Source organism: Hoplias malabaricus, chromosome 6 (genome assembly GCF_029633855.1).
Source record: "Hoplias malabaricus isolate fHopMal1 chromosome 6, fHopMal1.hap1, whole genome shotgun sequence".
In the NCBI taxonomy this organism is placed as follows: domain Eukaryota; kingdom Metazoa; phylum Chordata; class Actinopteri; order Characiformes; family Erythrinidae; genus Hoplias; species Hoplias malabaricus.
The window spans coordinates 2,348,065-2,365,463 of NC_089805.1; the positions used below are offsets into that span (position 1 = coordinate 2,348,065).

At 40.8% G+C, this 17,399-nt stretch overlaps 1 protein-coding gene across 6 annotated transcripts in view; it reads right to left on the bottom strand.

Annotated features, from left to right (window-relative positions):
• Positions 1 to 17,399, bottom strand: part of LOC136699351 (coiled-coil domain-containing protein 134-like) — a 28,920-nt gene that overhangs the window by 4,883 nt on the left and 6,638 nt on the right. For 5 of the 6 annotated variants that reach the window (XM_066674012.1, XM_066674015.1, XM_066674011.1 and 2 more), the window contains exon 2: positions 1,681 to 1,824. In XM_066674012.1, the coding sequence (XP_066530109.1) occupies positions 1,681 to 1,789 (109 nt within the window). In that variant the 5' untranslated portion in view covers positions 1,790 to 1,824. Of the gene's footprint in view, positions 1 to 1,680; positions 1,825 to 2,533; positions 2,744 to 17,399 lie in introns of those variants that run through there. The other variant, XM_066674013.1, reaches the window with a different exon arrangement.

Here is a 17,399-nt window from a genome sequence, read left to right on the forward strand (position 1 = left end):
TATTCGTAATGATATCATGCAGTTACCCATAATACGGCATGCATTCATTACATGAGTCATTTAGCCACAGTGAAGTACAGTGGAAAGTGGCTCTGAGGTGGAGGAATAAACCATGGTACTATGTTAGAAATGAAAGAAGCCTTTGATATTATAAATATATATTAAATATATTTAATTGAACAGCATTCATATTAATATAACATTGATTTTGTTGCAATAGTGAATACAGTATTTTTCTTATCGCCAACATACACTGAAATATCGTGATATTAATTCAGGGCCATATCACCCACCCCTACCCCACACATCTACACTGATCAACTGTAAGATTATAACCACCTCCTTGTTTCTACACTCACTGTCAGTTCTCAGAGCTCCTCTGACTCTATAATAGCGCCAGTGCTTTTATAATTACAGACTATATTTGCATTTGTTGCTCTGTGTAATTTATTTTCAGGTTTTCCCCAGTTCTTTTGTTTCTACCATTGAACAACAGGGTGAAAGGGGGCAAAAATGTGTACAGAGCAACAGATGGACTCTGTAATTGTAGAACTACAAAGTCCTCCAGTACTTCAGTTTTACTCTTGATGGTGGCTACAAACAAAACAGCTCACCTTTATCAGCATAACAATATATAATGGTAAATAAAAGTGATTTACCAGACATTAGTGATGCATGTTACTATCAAATTATCCCTCAATCTCCCTATTGTCTCTAGAAAGAGTCACAGATATCTGTGAATGTCGTAGTACACTACATAGTTATGTATTAAAAACACTATCCCATAAACATGAAATCTGTAAGCAATGTGTTACGGTGCATTAATGACATTCTAAATTTCATCTCCTCCTCTAATAGGTGCTGTATAAAAGTATCCTATTTTATTAAGTTATTTCATGCTATTTATAGATAAACGTGAGCCTATTAAAACATCCATTCATTGCATTAAATAATTGCTGTATGTCATTTTCAATTCATGCTTTTCCACAGAGATTACAAAAGATGTGTTTAACGCCGAATGCCTGGTTTCACAATGGGTGGACAATTTAGTAACTATAATGAGTATTTATAAACTCCTATATCAGGTACCTGCAAGCAAAGATGCTTAACTGGACTATTCACTCATAAAACTAAGTAAGTAAGTAACTAAGTAAGTAACCAAGTAACTAAGAAAGTAACCAAGTAACTAAGTAACTAAATAACCAAGTAACTAACTAACTAACCAAGTAACTAAGTAACTAACAAAGTAACTAAGTAACCACGTAACTAAGTAACCAATTAACTAACCAAGTAACTAAGTGAGTAACCAAGTAACTAACAAAGTAACTAAGTAACCAAGTAACTAAATAATCAAGTAACTAATTAACTAAGTAACCAAGTAACTAACTAACCAAGTAACTAAAAAAGTAACCATGTAACTAAGTAACCAATTAACTAACTAACCAAGTAACTAAGTAAGTAAATAAGTAACCAAGTAACTAACCAAGTAGCTAATTAACTAACAAACAAAGTAACTAAGTAACCAACTGAGTAAGTAACTAACAAAATAACTAAGTACATAACTAACAAAGTAACTAAGTACGTAACAAAGTAACTAATTAAAAAAGTAATTAAGTAACTAACTAACTAACTAAGTCAGTCAGTCAGTCAGTCACCCACTCACACACACAGTAAGGATACAGATTTCCAGATTGGTGTCATGTCTGTGCCGGTGTGTATGAGAATCTGAGTCTGTGGAGTACACAGCAGTATTTACAACCACCAGCAGCACCGTGCACACACTCAGCATGGCCAGCAGGGGACGACACACACTCTTCAATGTGCCTGGAATACACAATTAGAAAGAAAATCCACTCAATAATTTATCTATAGCACTCACTCCATAAAGGCTATTAGAGTTGGGTCACATTGCCTTATTACACAAACATTTCTGCTCAGCTCTGATTTCAACAATATCTTCAGCATGGAATCTGATCTATTCTTAATTCAGTTGCCATAGTTACATTATGGCTATTCATAAAAATGTGTTTATGGTATTTTCAAGCTTATTATTATTATTATTATTATTATTATGATTATACATAAACAGAATAACAGTGTGTTTGGGCTATTCTCACTTGGCAGTATACGTCAGAACATCATTAATTTTGCATAGAAGTTATAAAAACTGCATTACAGCATGTTCACAGAGTTGGAGTCAATAGCCTATTCACAAAGTCGTGATCATAGACACAGAGCTATGAGAAAGTCAGAGACCACCTTTCCCTTATACATTTGCCAGGCAAATATCAGTCAATAAAAAGCTGTTATTTTCACAATCAGAAAAATAAGAAAAGTTATTTCATGGAAAATTACAAACATTTTAATAACAATATATATATTTTTAAAGAAACATTTTTGTTTAAAAAGTAATAGAAATGTTCCGTTTCTCACCACCCAAGTCACCCCAGGCATCCCCACCACAACCTTTCAGACCCATAAGCGTTTCTTCTGTCTCTTAAAAGGGTTCAAGCTTGCCATAGCTACTGTTTACCTGATGGTGATGATTTTAGCAGGATACGGAGTCTTGCAGACGGCAAAGTTCAGTAGAGTCCCATTCTCCCTGTATCTTTAATAATGACCTTGAACTCCAGTTTGAACAAGTCTATTTATTTTTTTGCCTCAGATTCTTTTGACGATTATCAAAGTTGAGGGAGAGAGAGAAAGAAGGGAAGAAGGAGAGGTAGGCTTCTTAAGGCTGACTGTGCTGTTGGTGGATGACACAACCGGAATATCCAGTCTCTTGAATACAAAGAGAGCTATTTTAACCACCCTACTACAGAACCAATCATAAACACACAAGTGTATATAACTGAAAACACTATTATTTGGGTAAATTATATTGAAGGGTAATGGCTACAGTGACCAAAAGTATATTAAATGTAATTATTCCAATTGTTTTATATATCTATATATTTATTAAGTGAAATATGCCATTTTGATCAACATACTTCAGTCCTATTTAACAACTTAGACATTGATATTACTCCAAAGTGAGATATTATTCAGTTAGGGCTGATGTTCATTATTTAAAAGCGGTACAATCTTGTGCTTTTCTTCACTAAGGGTGCTGGAAAAGACTTAAAGTCAATGTTATCCTAAGCTTTATGAACTCTTGGAGGTTTTAAAGCAGTCACACAGCTCACACAGGGAGCTGTTGTGGTTTCAAGTCCCGCTCCGGGTGACTGTCTGCGAGGAGCGTGGTGTCTTCTCCCTGTGTCTGCGTGGGTTTCCTCCGGGTGACTGTCTGCGAGGAGCGTGGTGTCTTCTCCCTGTGTCTGCGTGGGTTTCCTCCGGGTGACTGTCTGCGAGGAGCGTGGTGTGTTCTCCCTGTGTCTGCGTGGGTTTCCTCCGGGTGACTGTCTGCGAGGAGCGTGGTGTCTTCTCCCTGTGTCTGCGTGGGTTTCCTCCGGGTGACTGTCTGCGAGGAGCGTGGTGTCTTCTCCCTGTGTCTGCGTGGGTTTCCTCCGGGTGACTGTCTGCGAGGAGCGTGGTGTCTTCTCCCTGTGTCTGCGTGGGTTTCCTCCGGGTGACTGTCTGCGAGGAGCGTGGTGTCTTCTCCCTGTGTCTGCGTGGGTTTCCTCCGGGTGACTGTCTGCGAGGAGCGTGGTGTGTTCTCCCTGTGTCTGCGTGGGTTTCCTCCGGGTGACTGTCTGCGAGGAGCGTGGTGTGTTCTCCCTGTGTCTGCGTGGGTTTCCTCCGGGTGACTGTCTGCGAGGAGCGTGGTGTGTTCTCCCTGTGTCTGCGTGGGTTTCCTCCGGGTGACTGTCTGCGAGGAGCGTGGTGTGTTCTCCCTGTGTCTGCGTGGGTTTCCTCCGGGTGACTGTCTGCGAGGAGCGTGGTGTGTTCTCCCTGTGTCTGCGTGGGTTTCCTCCGGGTGACTGTCTGCGAGGAGCGTGGTGTGTTCTCCCTGTGTCTGCGTGGGTTTCCTCCGGGTGACTGTCTGCGAGGAGCGTGGTGTGTTCTCCCTGTGTCTGCGTGGGTTTCCTCCGGGTGACTGTCTGCGAGGAGCGTGGTGTGTTCTCCCTGTGTCTGCGTGGGTTTCCTCCGGGTGACTGTGAGGAGCGTGGTGTCTTCACTCTGTGTCTGCGTGGGTTTCCTCCGGGTGACTGTCTGTGAGGAGTGTGGTGTGTTCTCCCTGTGTCTGCGTGGGTTTTCTCCGGGTGACTGTCTGTGAGGAGTGTGGTGTGTTCTCTCTGTGTCTGCGTGGGTTTTCTCCGGGTGACTGTCTGTGAGGAGTGTGGTGTGTTCTCTCTGTGTCTGTGTTGGTTTCCTCCGGGTGACTGTCTGTGAGGAGTGTGGTGTGTTCTCTCTGTGTCTGCGTGGGATTCCTGCGGGTGACTGTCTGTGAAGAGTTTGGTGTGTTCTCCCAATGCCCTCTGGTATCCTCCCACGGTCCAAAAACACACGTTGATAGGTGGTTTGGCGACTCATAGATGTAAGCGTGTGAGTGAATGTGTGAGAGTTTGTCGCCCTGCAAAGGACTGATGCCCCCTCCAGGGTGTGTTCCTGCCTTGAGCCCAATGAATCCGGGTAGGCTCTGGACCCTCAACAGGATATGCAATTACAGACAATGAATGAGTATCTCAACAATAGGTTAATAGCTTAGAGGAGCTCTTCCTCATTTAGGGTGCAGGAAAACACCTTTTTTTAAATCTGTCTTTTAATCCTATTTTAATTGTTTATTTGTTTGTTTTATAATAAATTTGAATCATTTTAATCACGTCTTTTATTTTGCTACTTTATTTTCCTTTCAGTTTTTAATTCATATTTTAATGTCTTTTTGAAATATTTTAATCACCTTTACATTTTTTTTGTAAAGCACTTTTAATTGCCATTTTGTACAAAGAGTACTGTATAAACAAACTACTTTTTCAATCTGTTCACACAAAGAAACAATCTGATGATGATGATGATAACTGTTCATGACATATGTCAATAATTCATAACACTACAGAAGAACTATTCAATACAAAATTAATAAAAATGTATTTTATTTTGAGCACACAAAAAAATGAAATAACATTATAATAAATAGTCTGTGACAATGTCCATTCTTAAAAGTGCTTTAAAAATAAAAATCCATTTAATCCATTTGATTGATTTAAAATCACAGCAGCTGAACTGTCACTGTTAAGTCCGTGAACCTACCTCACGCTGACAGGAAATGATGGACATGTCATCTCACTTCAGACTGCACTGGAGGAAGAGTTTTGATTTTCCAGCTCATGGACGAATGGATATGGTCACTGATGCTTTACCAGTTTTACTCTCATCTGCCAAACATGGAGGTAGTTTCCATGGAAACAATGAATAAACACAGCAGGAACAACCCAGTGAAGAACCGGTCTGGGTGTCTGATTATTATTATCTCACTCTCTCTTCCCATCACTTGAGTCTCCAGCTATTTCAGTTTTTCATCCTCTTTGTTTCTGAGCAGTTTCTACTTCTCACTCCTTCTCACCCTCCATCTACCACACACACACACACACACGCTCTTCTCTCCCTGTAGTAATGGCAGAGATAAACAGTGCTAAAATAAAAGTGTAAAAGTCAGTCTGAAAAATGTTAAATGCTTGTTGGTTTTTACAAAAGCTAAAAAGACAAACAACAACAGAGGTGCTTAAAGAGAGAGAAAGAGAGAGAGAGAGAGAATGGCATAGAGATGTAAGAAGAGAGAGAGAGAGAGATGTGTGAGAGAGAGAGAGAGAAATGGGATAGAGATTTAAGAGAGTGAGTGAGAGATGTACGGGGAGAGTGATATAAAGTCAGATAATGTGAGAGAGATGTAAGGAGAGAGAGAGAGAGAGAGAGAGAGAGATTTAAGGAGAGAGAGAGGGAAATGTAAGGAGAGAGAGATGTAAGGAGAGAGAGAAAGAGATTTAAGGAGTGTGTGAGAGAGAGAGAGATGTAAGGAGAGAGAGAGAGAGATGTAAGGAGAGAGAGAGAGAGAGAGAGAGAGAGATGTAAGGACACAAACAGAATGAGTGCACAGCAGAGCCATTAGAGAGGGAAACATGAGATAAGAGATGTATTAAAAGAAAACTAGAAGGAGACAGACTTTCTGCTTAATATTTCATTCCAGTGGCAGAGCGACAGAAGGAGAGATGATCGACTGGAGAGAAGCAGTGGGAGGAGGGGAGAAAGTGAAAGAGACCATCTGATTTGCATCTACTAAGATTTGGTCGGTTGCATGCTGATTGGTTACAGTACTAACCTAGCACCACTTCTGAAAATGCGTCTGTTTATGAAGCTCAGCGCTAAATAGTCAGGAGATCCTTGAAAAGGTATTTTAAGCAGAATAGGCTTCAGGGAAAAAGACAACACGATGTTCAACTTAATTAACAGCATATTGCAACCACTTATCAAGAGAGATAGGGTAATCACACTGAATAAGAACCCAAACACAGATCTGTTTTTTTTTTTCTTAAATGCACCATAGCTATACCTTCCAAAATAAACACGCATAAATGGCTGTAAATCTATCTAACAACTATAAGCACTGGACTTGGATCACAGTTGAAATCTGTCTCCTGTTTAATAACCAAAATTCAAATTGGTAAGTTATTACCACCCTTCACTTCTGTTTGTTTGGCTCAAACTACCTGCAATATGGAGTAATACGTCTTCTTAAAATAATTATGATTATTCTATTGGTGAGATTTCCAGTACTGTGTGTTATAGACCAAACCTATGGTGATGAAATTGATCTTAAATGATGGTACACTGGGAGGTACAGTGACGCAGCAGGTAGTGTCGCAGTCACACAGCTCCAGGGACCTGGAGGTTGTGGGTTCGATTCCCGCTCCGGGTGACTGTCTGTGAGGAGTGAGGTGTGTTCTCCCTGTGTCTGCGTGGGTTTCCTCCGGGTGACTGTCTGTGAGGAGTGTGGTGTGTTCTCTCTGTGTCTGCGTGGGTTTCCTCCGGGTGACTGTCTGTGAGGAGTGTGGTGTGTTCTCTCTGTGTCTGCGTGGGTTTCCTCCGGGTGACTGTGAGGAGTGTGGTGTGTTCTCCCTGTGTCTGCGTGGGTTTCCTCCAGGTGACTGTTTGTGAGGAGTGTGGTGTGTTCTCTCTGTGTCTGCGTGGGTTTCCTCCAGGTGACTGTCTGTGAGGAGTGTGGTGTGTTCTCTCTTTGTCTGCGTGGGTTTCCTCCGGGTGACTGTCTATGAGGAGTGTGGTGTGTTCTCTCTGTGTCTGCGTGGGTTTCCTCCGGGTGACTGTCTGTGAGGAGTGTGGTGTGTTCTCCCTGTGTCTGCGTGGGTTTCCTCCGGGTGACTGTCTGTGAGGAGTGTGGTGTGTTCTCTCGGTGTCTGCGTGGGTTTCCTCCGGGTGACTGTCTGTGAGGAGTTTGGTGTGTTCTCCCTGTGTCTGCGTGGGTTTCCTCCGGGTGACAGTCTGTGAGGAGTGTGGTGTGTTCTCTCTGTGTCTGTGTGGGTTTCCTCCCACAGTCCAAAAACACACGTCGGTAGATGGATTGGCGACTCAAAAGTATCCGTAGGTGTGAGTGTGTGAGTGAATGTGTGTGTGTCTTTGTTGCAATGTGAAGGCCTTGTGCCCAATGATTCCAGGTAGGCTCTGGACCCACCGCGACCCTGAACTGGATAAGCACTTACAGATAATGGATGAATGAATGAATGAATAGTATTTTTAGTTTAGTTCAATATGTAATTTACCTAAATGTGGAAATCTACATTTTCTCAGTTGCATCATAGTATTTTACATTCATTTTCTTCATTTCCTTGTGTGGAGTTAATACCTGACCTGTTCTACTGCTGTTCACGTCCCTCCCTCTGAAGCTTTAGCATATTACTTCAGACATAAAGAATCTAAAAATAGAAGACTACAGTCTAATCAACTTAAGTTCCTGTGTTGACAGGTGCTGGATGTATTAAGAGGTTCTGCTGCAGTTCTAGACTTTTCTAAGTGCTTAAGTAATTTTATAAGCTGCAACTTTTGAAAGCCTACTCAAGTTGCTGTTTGCAAAGATACTTTTACCTCTAATTACTTACTTATTTTATATTTCACTGTGGTAACAAAACAATTCCTGCAATAAAAGGTTTAGTCCACTTTGCACACTGCTGATTTCATAAAATTTAATAAAACAAGAATTTAGAGATGGAAACAATGCCGAAGTTTATTGAGCCAGAGGCACAGGATTAATGTCATCCTCATTAAGGTTAATATTAAGCCATTTTTCTGATCTAAAGTAAGTGCTTGAGCTCCAGAGAAAATGTTCTCCAACCAGCTCAGCAGGAATATCTAAAGGCTACAAATCTACAACTGTTTTCCTTTCAAATTCACAGCAGGAGTTACGACTATACTGCAGGCTTTATTTAATTCTACGCCAAGTTTTTAAAATGAGTACTTAAATCTCTAACAATCTGTACACTGCAATAGGCAAAATTACTAATGACAGTGTTTTACGGTGCGCATATACACACACACACACTTATTTTAACACTGAGGTCAATATTTTGGGAAGAATTTTCTTTTTATTTTTGAAGCTGATATTCTAAACATGTGGGCGGCACGGTGGCGCAGCAGGTATGTGTCACAGTCACACAGCTCCAGGGACCTTCAATTCCCGCTCTGGGTGACTGTCTGTGAGGAGTGCGGTGTGTTCTCTCTGTGTCTGCGTGGGTTTCCTCCGGGTGACTGTGAGGAGTATGGTGTGTTCTCCCTGTGTCTGTGTTGGTTTCCTCCGGGTGACTGTCTGTGAGGAGTGTGGTGTGTTCTCCCTGTGTCTGTGTTGGTTTCCTCCGGGTGACTGTCTGTGAGGAGTGTAGTATGTTCTCCCTGTGTATGCATGGGTTTCCTCTGGGTGCTCTGGTTTCCTCAAAAGTGTCCGTAGGTGTGAATGTGTGAGTGTGTGTGTTGCCCTGTGAAGGACTGGCGCCCCCTCCAGGGTGTATTCCTGCCTTGTACCCAATGATTCCAGGTAGGCTCTGGACCCAGCGCGACCCTGAACTGGATAAGCGCTTACAGATAATTAATGAATATTCTAAACATGGTGTGTTCCCACCTTGCACTCAGTGATTCCGAGTAGGCTCCAGACCCACTTTGACCCTGAGTTGGCCAAGTGGTTACAGACAATGAATGAATGAATATTCTAAACAGCACTCTTCACTTGTTAAACTCAGGGATATCAAGAGATTTATTTATTAATATCTAAATAATTTTCATGTTTTCTTACAGTACATTTTCCTACATTGTTTTTTTATTGTCAAATTATTCCTCACTGTACTTGTAACCATTTAATATAAGAGATTTCTGTGAGGATACTTTTAGAGCCATTAAACACTCCAGAGGCATGATTCATATCACCATCACCTTGAACAATTCTCACTCAATCAAATCACTCTTAATGACTTTATTTACAACATTGTGATTTAATCGTGAATAACTGCAGTAAAGTGTGTTCGATATGATTTGTTATGGTTTGTGCAGTGAAAGCCATTTCACAATACACACGTCCAAAAACATTTATGATGTTATAAAAGGTACTTCAGAATGAGAGAGGTTAAAGGCGATCAGTGCAGTGTACGTATAGCTGAAGCAATCGAGCACAGTTAATGCGCCACATGAAAATGTCTTTCAGTGTTAGTCATGCCAAAATAAGCTGTAAGCTCAGGAATGTGCAGGTTGCTTCATGTAAACACGTCCAAGTGTGGAACTGAAGACGCTGGCCAGCTGTCAGTTAAGACATTTTTGCATTGCACATTTGAAAAGCAAAATTGATCCAGATGCAAGACAGAAAAAGGCTTTCTGTTCAGCCCCTAGAGTCCTACCAAATGGAAACTATAAAACTCAATGCATGCACTTAGATACCATGCAAACATGCACCACCCAACCCCACAAATCCATAATCCTTCTCTGAGGGACTCGGAGTGAATTACAAAATATGTACCTAGATGACAAAGTTATTTCATTAAGAAATCTAAAAGAAATCTAAATCTAAAAGAAATACACTGATCTAGTTAAAGGAACACAAGGATAAGGTTTGGTATTTTTGCTCCTGGGCTCCTCCTGCAGAGTTTAATTCACTTTTACAGCATGGTCTTGAAATGAAGGGGGAGGTGGAGGGGCAGTAGTCTCCTACACTCCCCCAAAAGTTACATAGTGCAGTTTCTGCAGTTCTGAGCACATGATAGAAGGCTCCATTATCCCTACTACAAGTCAGTGGAGCATCAGAATGATTTTGAAGCTGTAATTTTGATGCAAATACACTTCATAATGTTTCTTTAAATATATAAATACTAAAACAAAAAGAGTAGAATTTCAGCTTTTAAGTAAAAATGTGTTGACACAATGATATAGAAGTGAAGTGTGAGTGCAGGGAGGTGGTCATTTTCACAACAATTATCACAATATTTAGGCCTTATTCATTCATTCATTGTCTGTAACCCTTATCCAGTTCAGGGTCGCGGTGGGTCCAGAGTCTACCTGGAATCATTGGGCGCAAGGCAGGAATACACCCTGGAGGGGGCACCAGTCCTTCACAGGGCAACACAGACATACACACACACATTCATTCACACCTACGGACACTTGAGTCGCCAATCCACCTACCAACGTGTGTTTTTGGACTGTGGGAGGAAACCGGAGCACCCGGAGGAAACCCACGCAGACACAGGGAGAACACACCACACTCCTCACAGTCAGTCACCCGGAGAAAACCCACGCAGAAACAGAGAGAACACACCACACTCCTCACAGACAGTCACCCGGAGCGGGAATTGAACACACAACCTCCAGGTCCCTGGAACTGTGTGACTGCGACACTACCTGCTGCGCCACCGTGCCGCCCATATTTAGGCCTTATTGACATTTAAAGGCATTTTCATTTCTAGGGTTTGTTGGAAGAAACACACACAAACAAACAAACCCAGAAATATAACTACAAATTTTACTGTGCCAGAAAATTGATGAAGTGATTGTGGGTTGTTTTAAGGCCAACAGTGCACTTAACCAACAAGGAACCAGTTGTGTTACTAGCCCCACCTTCAGTAATCTAACTAGCCTGGTTAATCCATTCTATCTTGTTTCTGACAGTTATTATTATAGTGAGTTTGCTTCATATTTAATTTCGATTGCAAAGTCATTTAACTGCTATCATGAAAATAACACAGTAACGGCCATTTTTTTTGGAATGGTGACATCAGCACATAAGATTATGTTTGGACCCATGACCCCAGGACCCTGGAGTCGTGTGACAGTGACATTACCGGTTGTGCCACTGTGTTACCCCTTAAATATATATTTATGTGATTTTCATTCCACACTGACAGGCACTTTTGACTTTTTTTTCCACAACCCTCTCTGTCTGATACCCTGTCACTTTTCAAAGGGTTAAATCTGGTTTACTGAAACTCAGTATAGGTTCTCGCAATCTTGCACTTGCATAATTTATGTACACTCACTCTACATATTCTGAACTGAACGGCTGTTTAATTAGCTGATGTGTTGAGGCATGTATACTGGACAGAGAAAGCAGTGAAATAGAAGAGTACTTGTACTTCTATCTAGAATTATGTATTAATGGTTAATGTTGTACATTATTATTGTAACTGTAAATGTAAAAACGGTCAAAATATACTTTGATATATCTTGCAGATCCTGTTTAATTCAGCACAGAGGCTTCTCCTTTGAAATTATATTTGTTGCAATAAACTTTACTGCAGTAATTTCCATTTTCCATGCCCTAAGTTATACTAGGGTAAGTCTTTTTGGAATAATTAAAATGCACTAGAATATATATATATATATACACAGCCAGTTATTCATCCAACATTTCATAAATTAAATATATTAACAGGTAGTTTGTGTTTCTTTACTGCAGTAACAGCCTCTGCTTTTCAGGGAAAACTAGATGATGGAACATTGCTGTGTGGATTTGGCAGCAGATATAATGTGTAAATATCAGAACATGCAAATCCAAAGATGCTAAGAAGGCTTAGGCAAGTACTTGGATGGGAGACCTTCTAGGGGATTTTGGGTGGCTGCTGGAGTAGTTATGCAATATGACCATAAATGTTAACAAGATAAATTTGTCAATCCCAAAATGAATAAGTCAGATCTATGGTCAGAGGAGAAAACAAAACAAACAATCAAACAAAACCACTCCGCATTGTGAAAAGTGCTCTTGTGAATGAGTAAAAACATTGTGCCAAGGAAAGATATAAATTGTGTTAAGAAAAATCCACCTTGCGTGAGGAAATGACCTTGGATTTTCCCTGAACGTGAGGTAAGTTTCTAAGCCTGTCACAAGAGCCATTTTTCTGGTCAATATAATGTCCCTACAGGGAATACCAAGCTAGATTCCTCTTGTAGCTCGGCAACCATCCACCTGTGAGCTATGTTCCGTTAAGCGTTACCCATTTCTCACAAGAGTCCTCCACTCCGTGATTCAGAAGTGGCTTAGTGCAGTAAACCAGCAGAGGACCCGGCGTAGCCACAGAAGAAGCTCTATTCTCCCTATTAAGGCTCTGTGGAACATTACCACCATTTAGAAGCTATAATTGTAAGGTAGAAATACTACATAGTGTTCCTTTAAAGAGCAATTACCTTTAAGCAAAACTTAGAATATAAAAATGTTTAAGTATCATTCAGTCATTCATTCATTCATTAAAATGCATGTGCCGCCAAAAATACACCCCGAACACACAGGAGGCTATAACATTAATATTACATTCTATTTTTCTCTATTTCATACACTCTCGTACGCTCATTTATCATAATAGTGTGAGTAAATGCACCTTAAAGTGTGCAGCATGATCAGCTGCTTCTGTTGAGGTACTGACGGGGAATCGCAATGAACGTATATTGAAATATATTGCCCAAAATTATCATTATCAAGCAAAACTTTACACTAAAACAAATCAAGATATTTATATCCCAGTACTCTACTGGAGAGGGTGGTAGTTGGGCCAACAGAGGTGATGTCCATGTTGTCTGTGTGTATCCCAATGCCCGAGTGCAAAGACATTGTACTGAACAAATGGCACCATCCTTCGAATGAGATGTAAAACCAAGGTGCTGACTTTCTGTGGGCATAAAAGATCCCTAGGCAAAATCTGCCAATGTGGCCACGAATGGCATCCTATTCATCCTCTCAATATAACAGCTTGTGTGTGGTGAACATACTCATGCAGACTGGCTGCTTTTATATTGGAGGCTGCACACTGCTGGTGGTTGAGATGACTCCTGAAGTGTAAAGCAATTTGGGTGTCTATAAATCTGCTGTATAAATGAAACTGTCATTAATTTATTCATCCAATAATTTTATTGCTTTCAGCCACTAGCCACAATGAGGTACTAATTTTGGATGATTAGTTCTGGATCACAAACGCCACTCCAACTGATCCCAAAGGAACTGAATGGTGCTTCATTACTTGAGTTCCATTGTTCCACATGCCATTATACCCCTCTAGCCAATACTTTACAACAAGCACGGTGACCTCAAGCTTTGGTCACACTAGACTTTAGTCAGTGATTCATTTTAATGGAATTCGCCTTGACCAACAGTGCTGCTAATTTGACTGTGATGACCTGAAGGCTTTGTACATCAGTACTCTTGATCCAAAATGGAGGACATATGTAAACATCACAAGAAAATAATGTTTTGCCATGCTTGTGGATTGCAAAAGCAGGTAAGCCATAAAAAAATAATTAAGGACACTGCCAAAGAACTAAACAAGTAATTTCTAATGCATGGTTAAAGGCTAAGCACCAGCTCTATGAAAGTGTCAAACAAATAAATACAGTGGAAAAGACCGTTGGTCCCCCAACGGTGTTGGGAAACTCTAATAGGTGTCTTGCCTGTGACGTAGATGGTGGACAACACTCTAGAAGCTGCACTTAATTTAATGCAAAATGAGGAAAAGGTGTGTTGTTTTTGGCTGCAATCATTCAATGTACAGTGGGACATCTGTGCACAAATGGCCCAAAGATCCCAAAATATCCAGAAAATGGACTAAATTTGTCCACTTTAAACGGGCACTTTGGAAAGGACCCTCCGCTCACTCCGTTATCTGTAGCTCATTTCACTGGCGCTTTTCCAACAATATGGGCATGTAAGGACACCAACGAAAGGTGTTCAAGAGCCTCTGTAACATGGAGGTAAACAGGGTAAGGACACTCACTTCGCCTGTTTTAGTTGGTGTTAGTTAACGTTAGCTTGACTCGCTAAACTCGGTGACTCAGATTATACTCGGCTACGTAGCTGCATTACGGAGGTTTATAGTGTCGGATGAATTGGAGTTCGACTTCGATCACATTTACAAGAATAACGGTACCTCTAAATTTGAGTTTAGCTTATTGCTAGGCTATTGTCGTGAATAATGTTGGTTATTTAGCTAGATACTGTCATAACAGTCAGTCATAACGGTGTTTTACGGCAGCGTTGTTCAGCTGTTGTCCACCAGTGACGTCACGGTTTCGTTCAAGAATTTCCGTAGCGAGCTCGGGTTTTTCCGTCAATTTAATAAAATTGTCAGTTTTAAAGCAAATTAAGCTGCTATTTTCATTTTAATTCATACTTATATCTGTCAGTAACTAAAATAGTGTGAAATATTCATGGAGGTCCATTAAGTGGTGCTTAGCCTTTAAGTTCAGCCCTTTCAATAAAAAAGGTAAGCAGTAACTGTGTATGTAATGTCTACAGTATACAAGTTGTGTGTGTGTGTGGTGCGTGTTTCTGTGATATAGATGGTACTTGGAGGTTATAGTTTGATAATGGGTATGTAGTCCAAAATTTTAATTAAATCATTGTAAAATGACACAATGTTTAATTTTATAAGTGTTTAAATGATTTTTTGACAAGCATTTCATTCCCCGTGAGGTAAAGAAATAGTTTATTATGCTAGTTATCTGGTTTGTATCTTTTAGCCAGCGAATAGATGAATGTGGCTAATGTGTGTTGTCTAGCTGATTTTGGCTAGTCAAATGTGGCTAGCTCGTTTTTACTTCATTCTTGTTCTACACTCCTGACCCAAGAGCTTTTAGCAGCAGATAAAATGCTCATTGACGGAGCTGAACTCACACAAGATGAAGCCCCAGTTAAATCCAGTTTGTTTTTACTGCAGCCTTTTCATAACAGAACTACCCTCCCCACAGGGATCTGTTATTCACAGCTTTATGCTGTGTAAGACTTTAGCCTAATAAAAGTTCCTGCTTTAGGGCCTCCAGGGGCAGCTGAATATGGCATAAGTTTCTCAAGCACACAAAGCAAACCCATCACTGATACCGTACACTGTCGTCTATGCTGCACTAATGAGTATTAATGCAGCTCACAGGACAGTTTCTAATAGTGTAGCATTTGTTTTTGGACAAGAAAGCTGACACACTTCCCTTAGCCTAGGTTCCTTGGGTAATTTGACATCTCTGGGTTACAAAATATGGGTTACACACACACACACACACACATTATATATATATATATATATATATATATATATATATATATATATATATATATATATATATATATATATATATATATATTATATTAATGCTGAAAATTGTCAATCCATGTCAGAAAAAAGTGTAATCTCTAAAAAGCTTATATACAGTTAAAGACTGTAGTGAAATAGTATAAATACATTTATCAGCCACAACATTAATATTTACATCTCTTTTCTGGGGGTGGGGGACAAAAAAAATCAAAAGCCAAACAAACAAAAATATTATTCTATTATTAAACACTTTTGCCCTGTGAAGGACTGGCGCCCCCTCCAGGGTGTATTCCCGCCTTGCGCCCAATGATTCCAGGTAGACTCTGAACCCACCGCGACCCTGAACTGGGTAAGGGTTACAGATAATGAATGGATGAATGAATAAACACTTTTGCACTGCGTTTAATGGAAATATTCTGTAATATACAGAATATATATATCTTTTTTGCAAATATACATTGTGTCACTGCTAAACAAATCTACACAATACACTACTCTTTATGGGCAAGCGTCTAAGGACAGAGAGGAGCTGCGACTCATGGGGGAGCTCCCAACATGCACTGCGGCTCACACTTTCCTGTGCTTTTCAGGTGTTATTCCGGGTTGTCCGTGGTGAAAATGGCTTCTTGTGTTGGGTTGGCGTCAGGGGGTCATTTTGTGTACTTGGGTATGTTTCTGGGGTGGGGTTGGGGTGTGATGAGACGGGGGGTGGGGGGGTGTTACCTTCAGCCTATGCTGAGAACTGAATGTGGCACCTGGTGAATCTTGTCACACACCAAGCCTCAATACAGCCTATTTCCTTGCTCCTTTCTGCACTACTTGCTTTTAAGGGCTGTACAAAGGTATATCTATATGAGAAATTGCTGGGCAACTGCTAGGCCTCTCTAACAGCACATTTCCAATAATCTGTGAAAAAGCATCATCAGTCTTTCTTCTCCACATCTGCCATAGCAATCAGCTTCCTGCACAACCTGCCTAAAAGATCCCGGAGGACCAATCAGTGGACAATGGCAGTGATCGATCTTCTCTGAGCATGTAGGCCCAATCAAAGTGTGTGGGATGTCAAGAGATGAACTACAGCTGTTGTCAGCAACTGCTCACTTATGGGGAGTCCATTAGAGACTAGATAGGGACATGAGGTGAAACACACACACACACACACACACACACACACACACACACACACACACACACACACACACACACACACATCTACTGTAGCATTATTACCACCTCCTTGTTTTTATACTGAGTCCATTTTCACATATCCACTGACCATCCAGGAGCACTATGTAGTTCTACAGACTGTAGTCCATCTGTTTCTCTGCATACTTTGCCCACTTTCAGGCACTGTCCATTCCTACATAGGCACACCTACATTGTTGGTAATCCTTGTAAATGTAAAGCCAGAGACAGTAGTTCATCTGTTGCTACACAGTTTGTGTTGGTCTTCCTCTAATCCTTCATCCGCGGACACAGGACGCTGCCCACAGGACACAGTTGGACTATTCTCCAGCAGTGACACTGAAGAGTTTAAAAATTCCAGCAACACTGCTGTGTCTGATCCAGTTGTACCAGCACAACACACACAGACACATACCCACAACGTCAGTGTCACTGCAGTGCTGCTAATGGTCTACCAGCCAAATCATACTCTGTTGTGGTCGTGACTATTGAAGAACAGGGTGAAAGTAGGTAAAAAATATGCAGAGCAACAGACAGACTACAGTCTATAATTGTACAGCTGCTTAGTGATCAGTGGAGCTGATCAGTGAGTGTAGAAACAAGGAGGCGTATACAATCTCAACACTGGGGACCACATCCTGCACACTTTAAAATTTACACGGCTCTAATACAAATATAAAAATAATGGTCAAATTCTGAAGAGTGTGGCAAGGATTTGAAAAA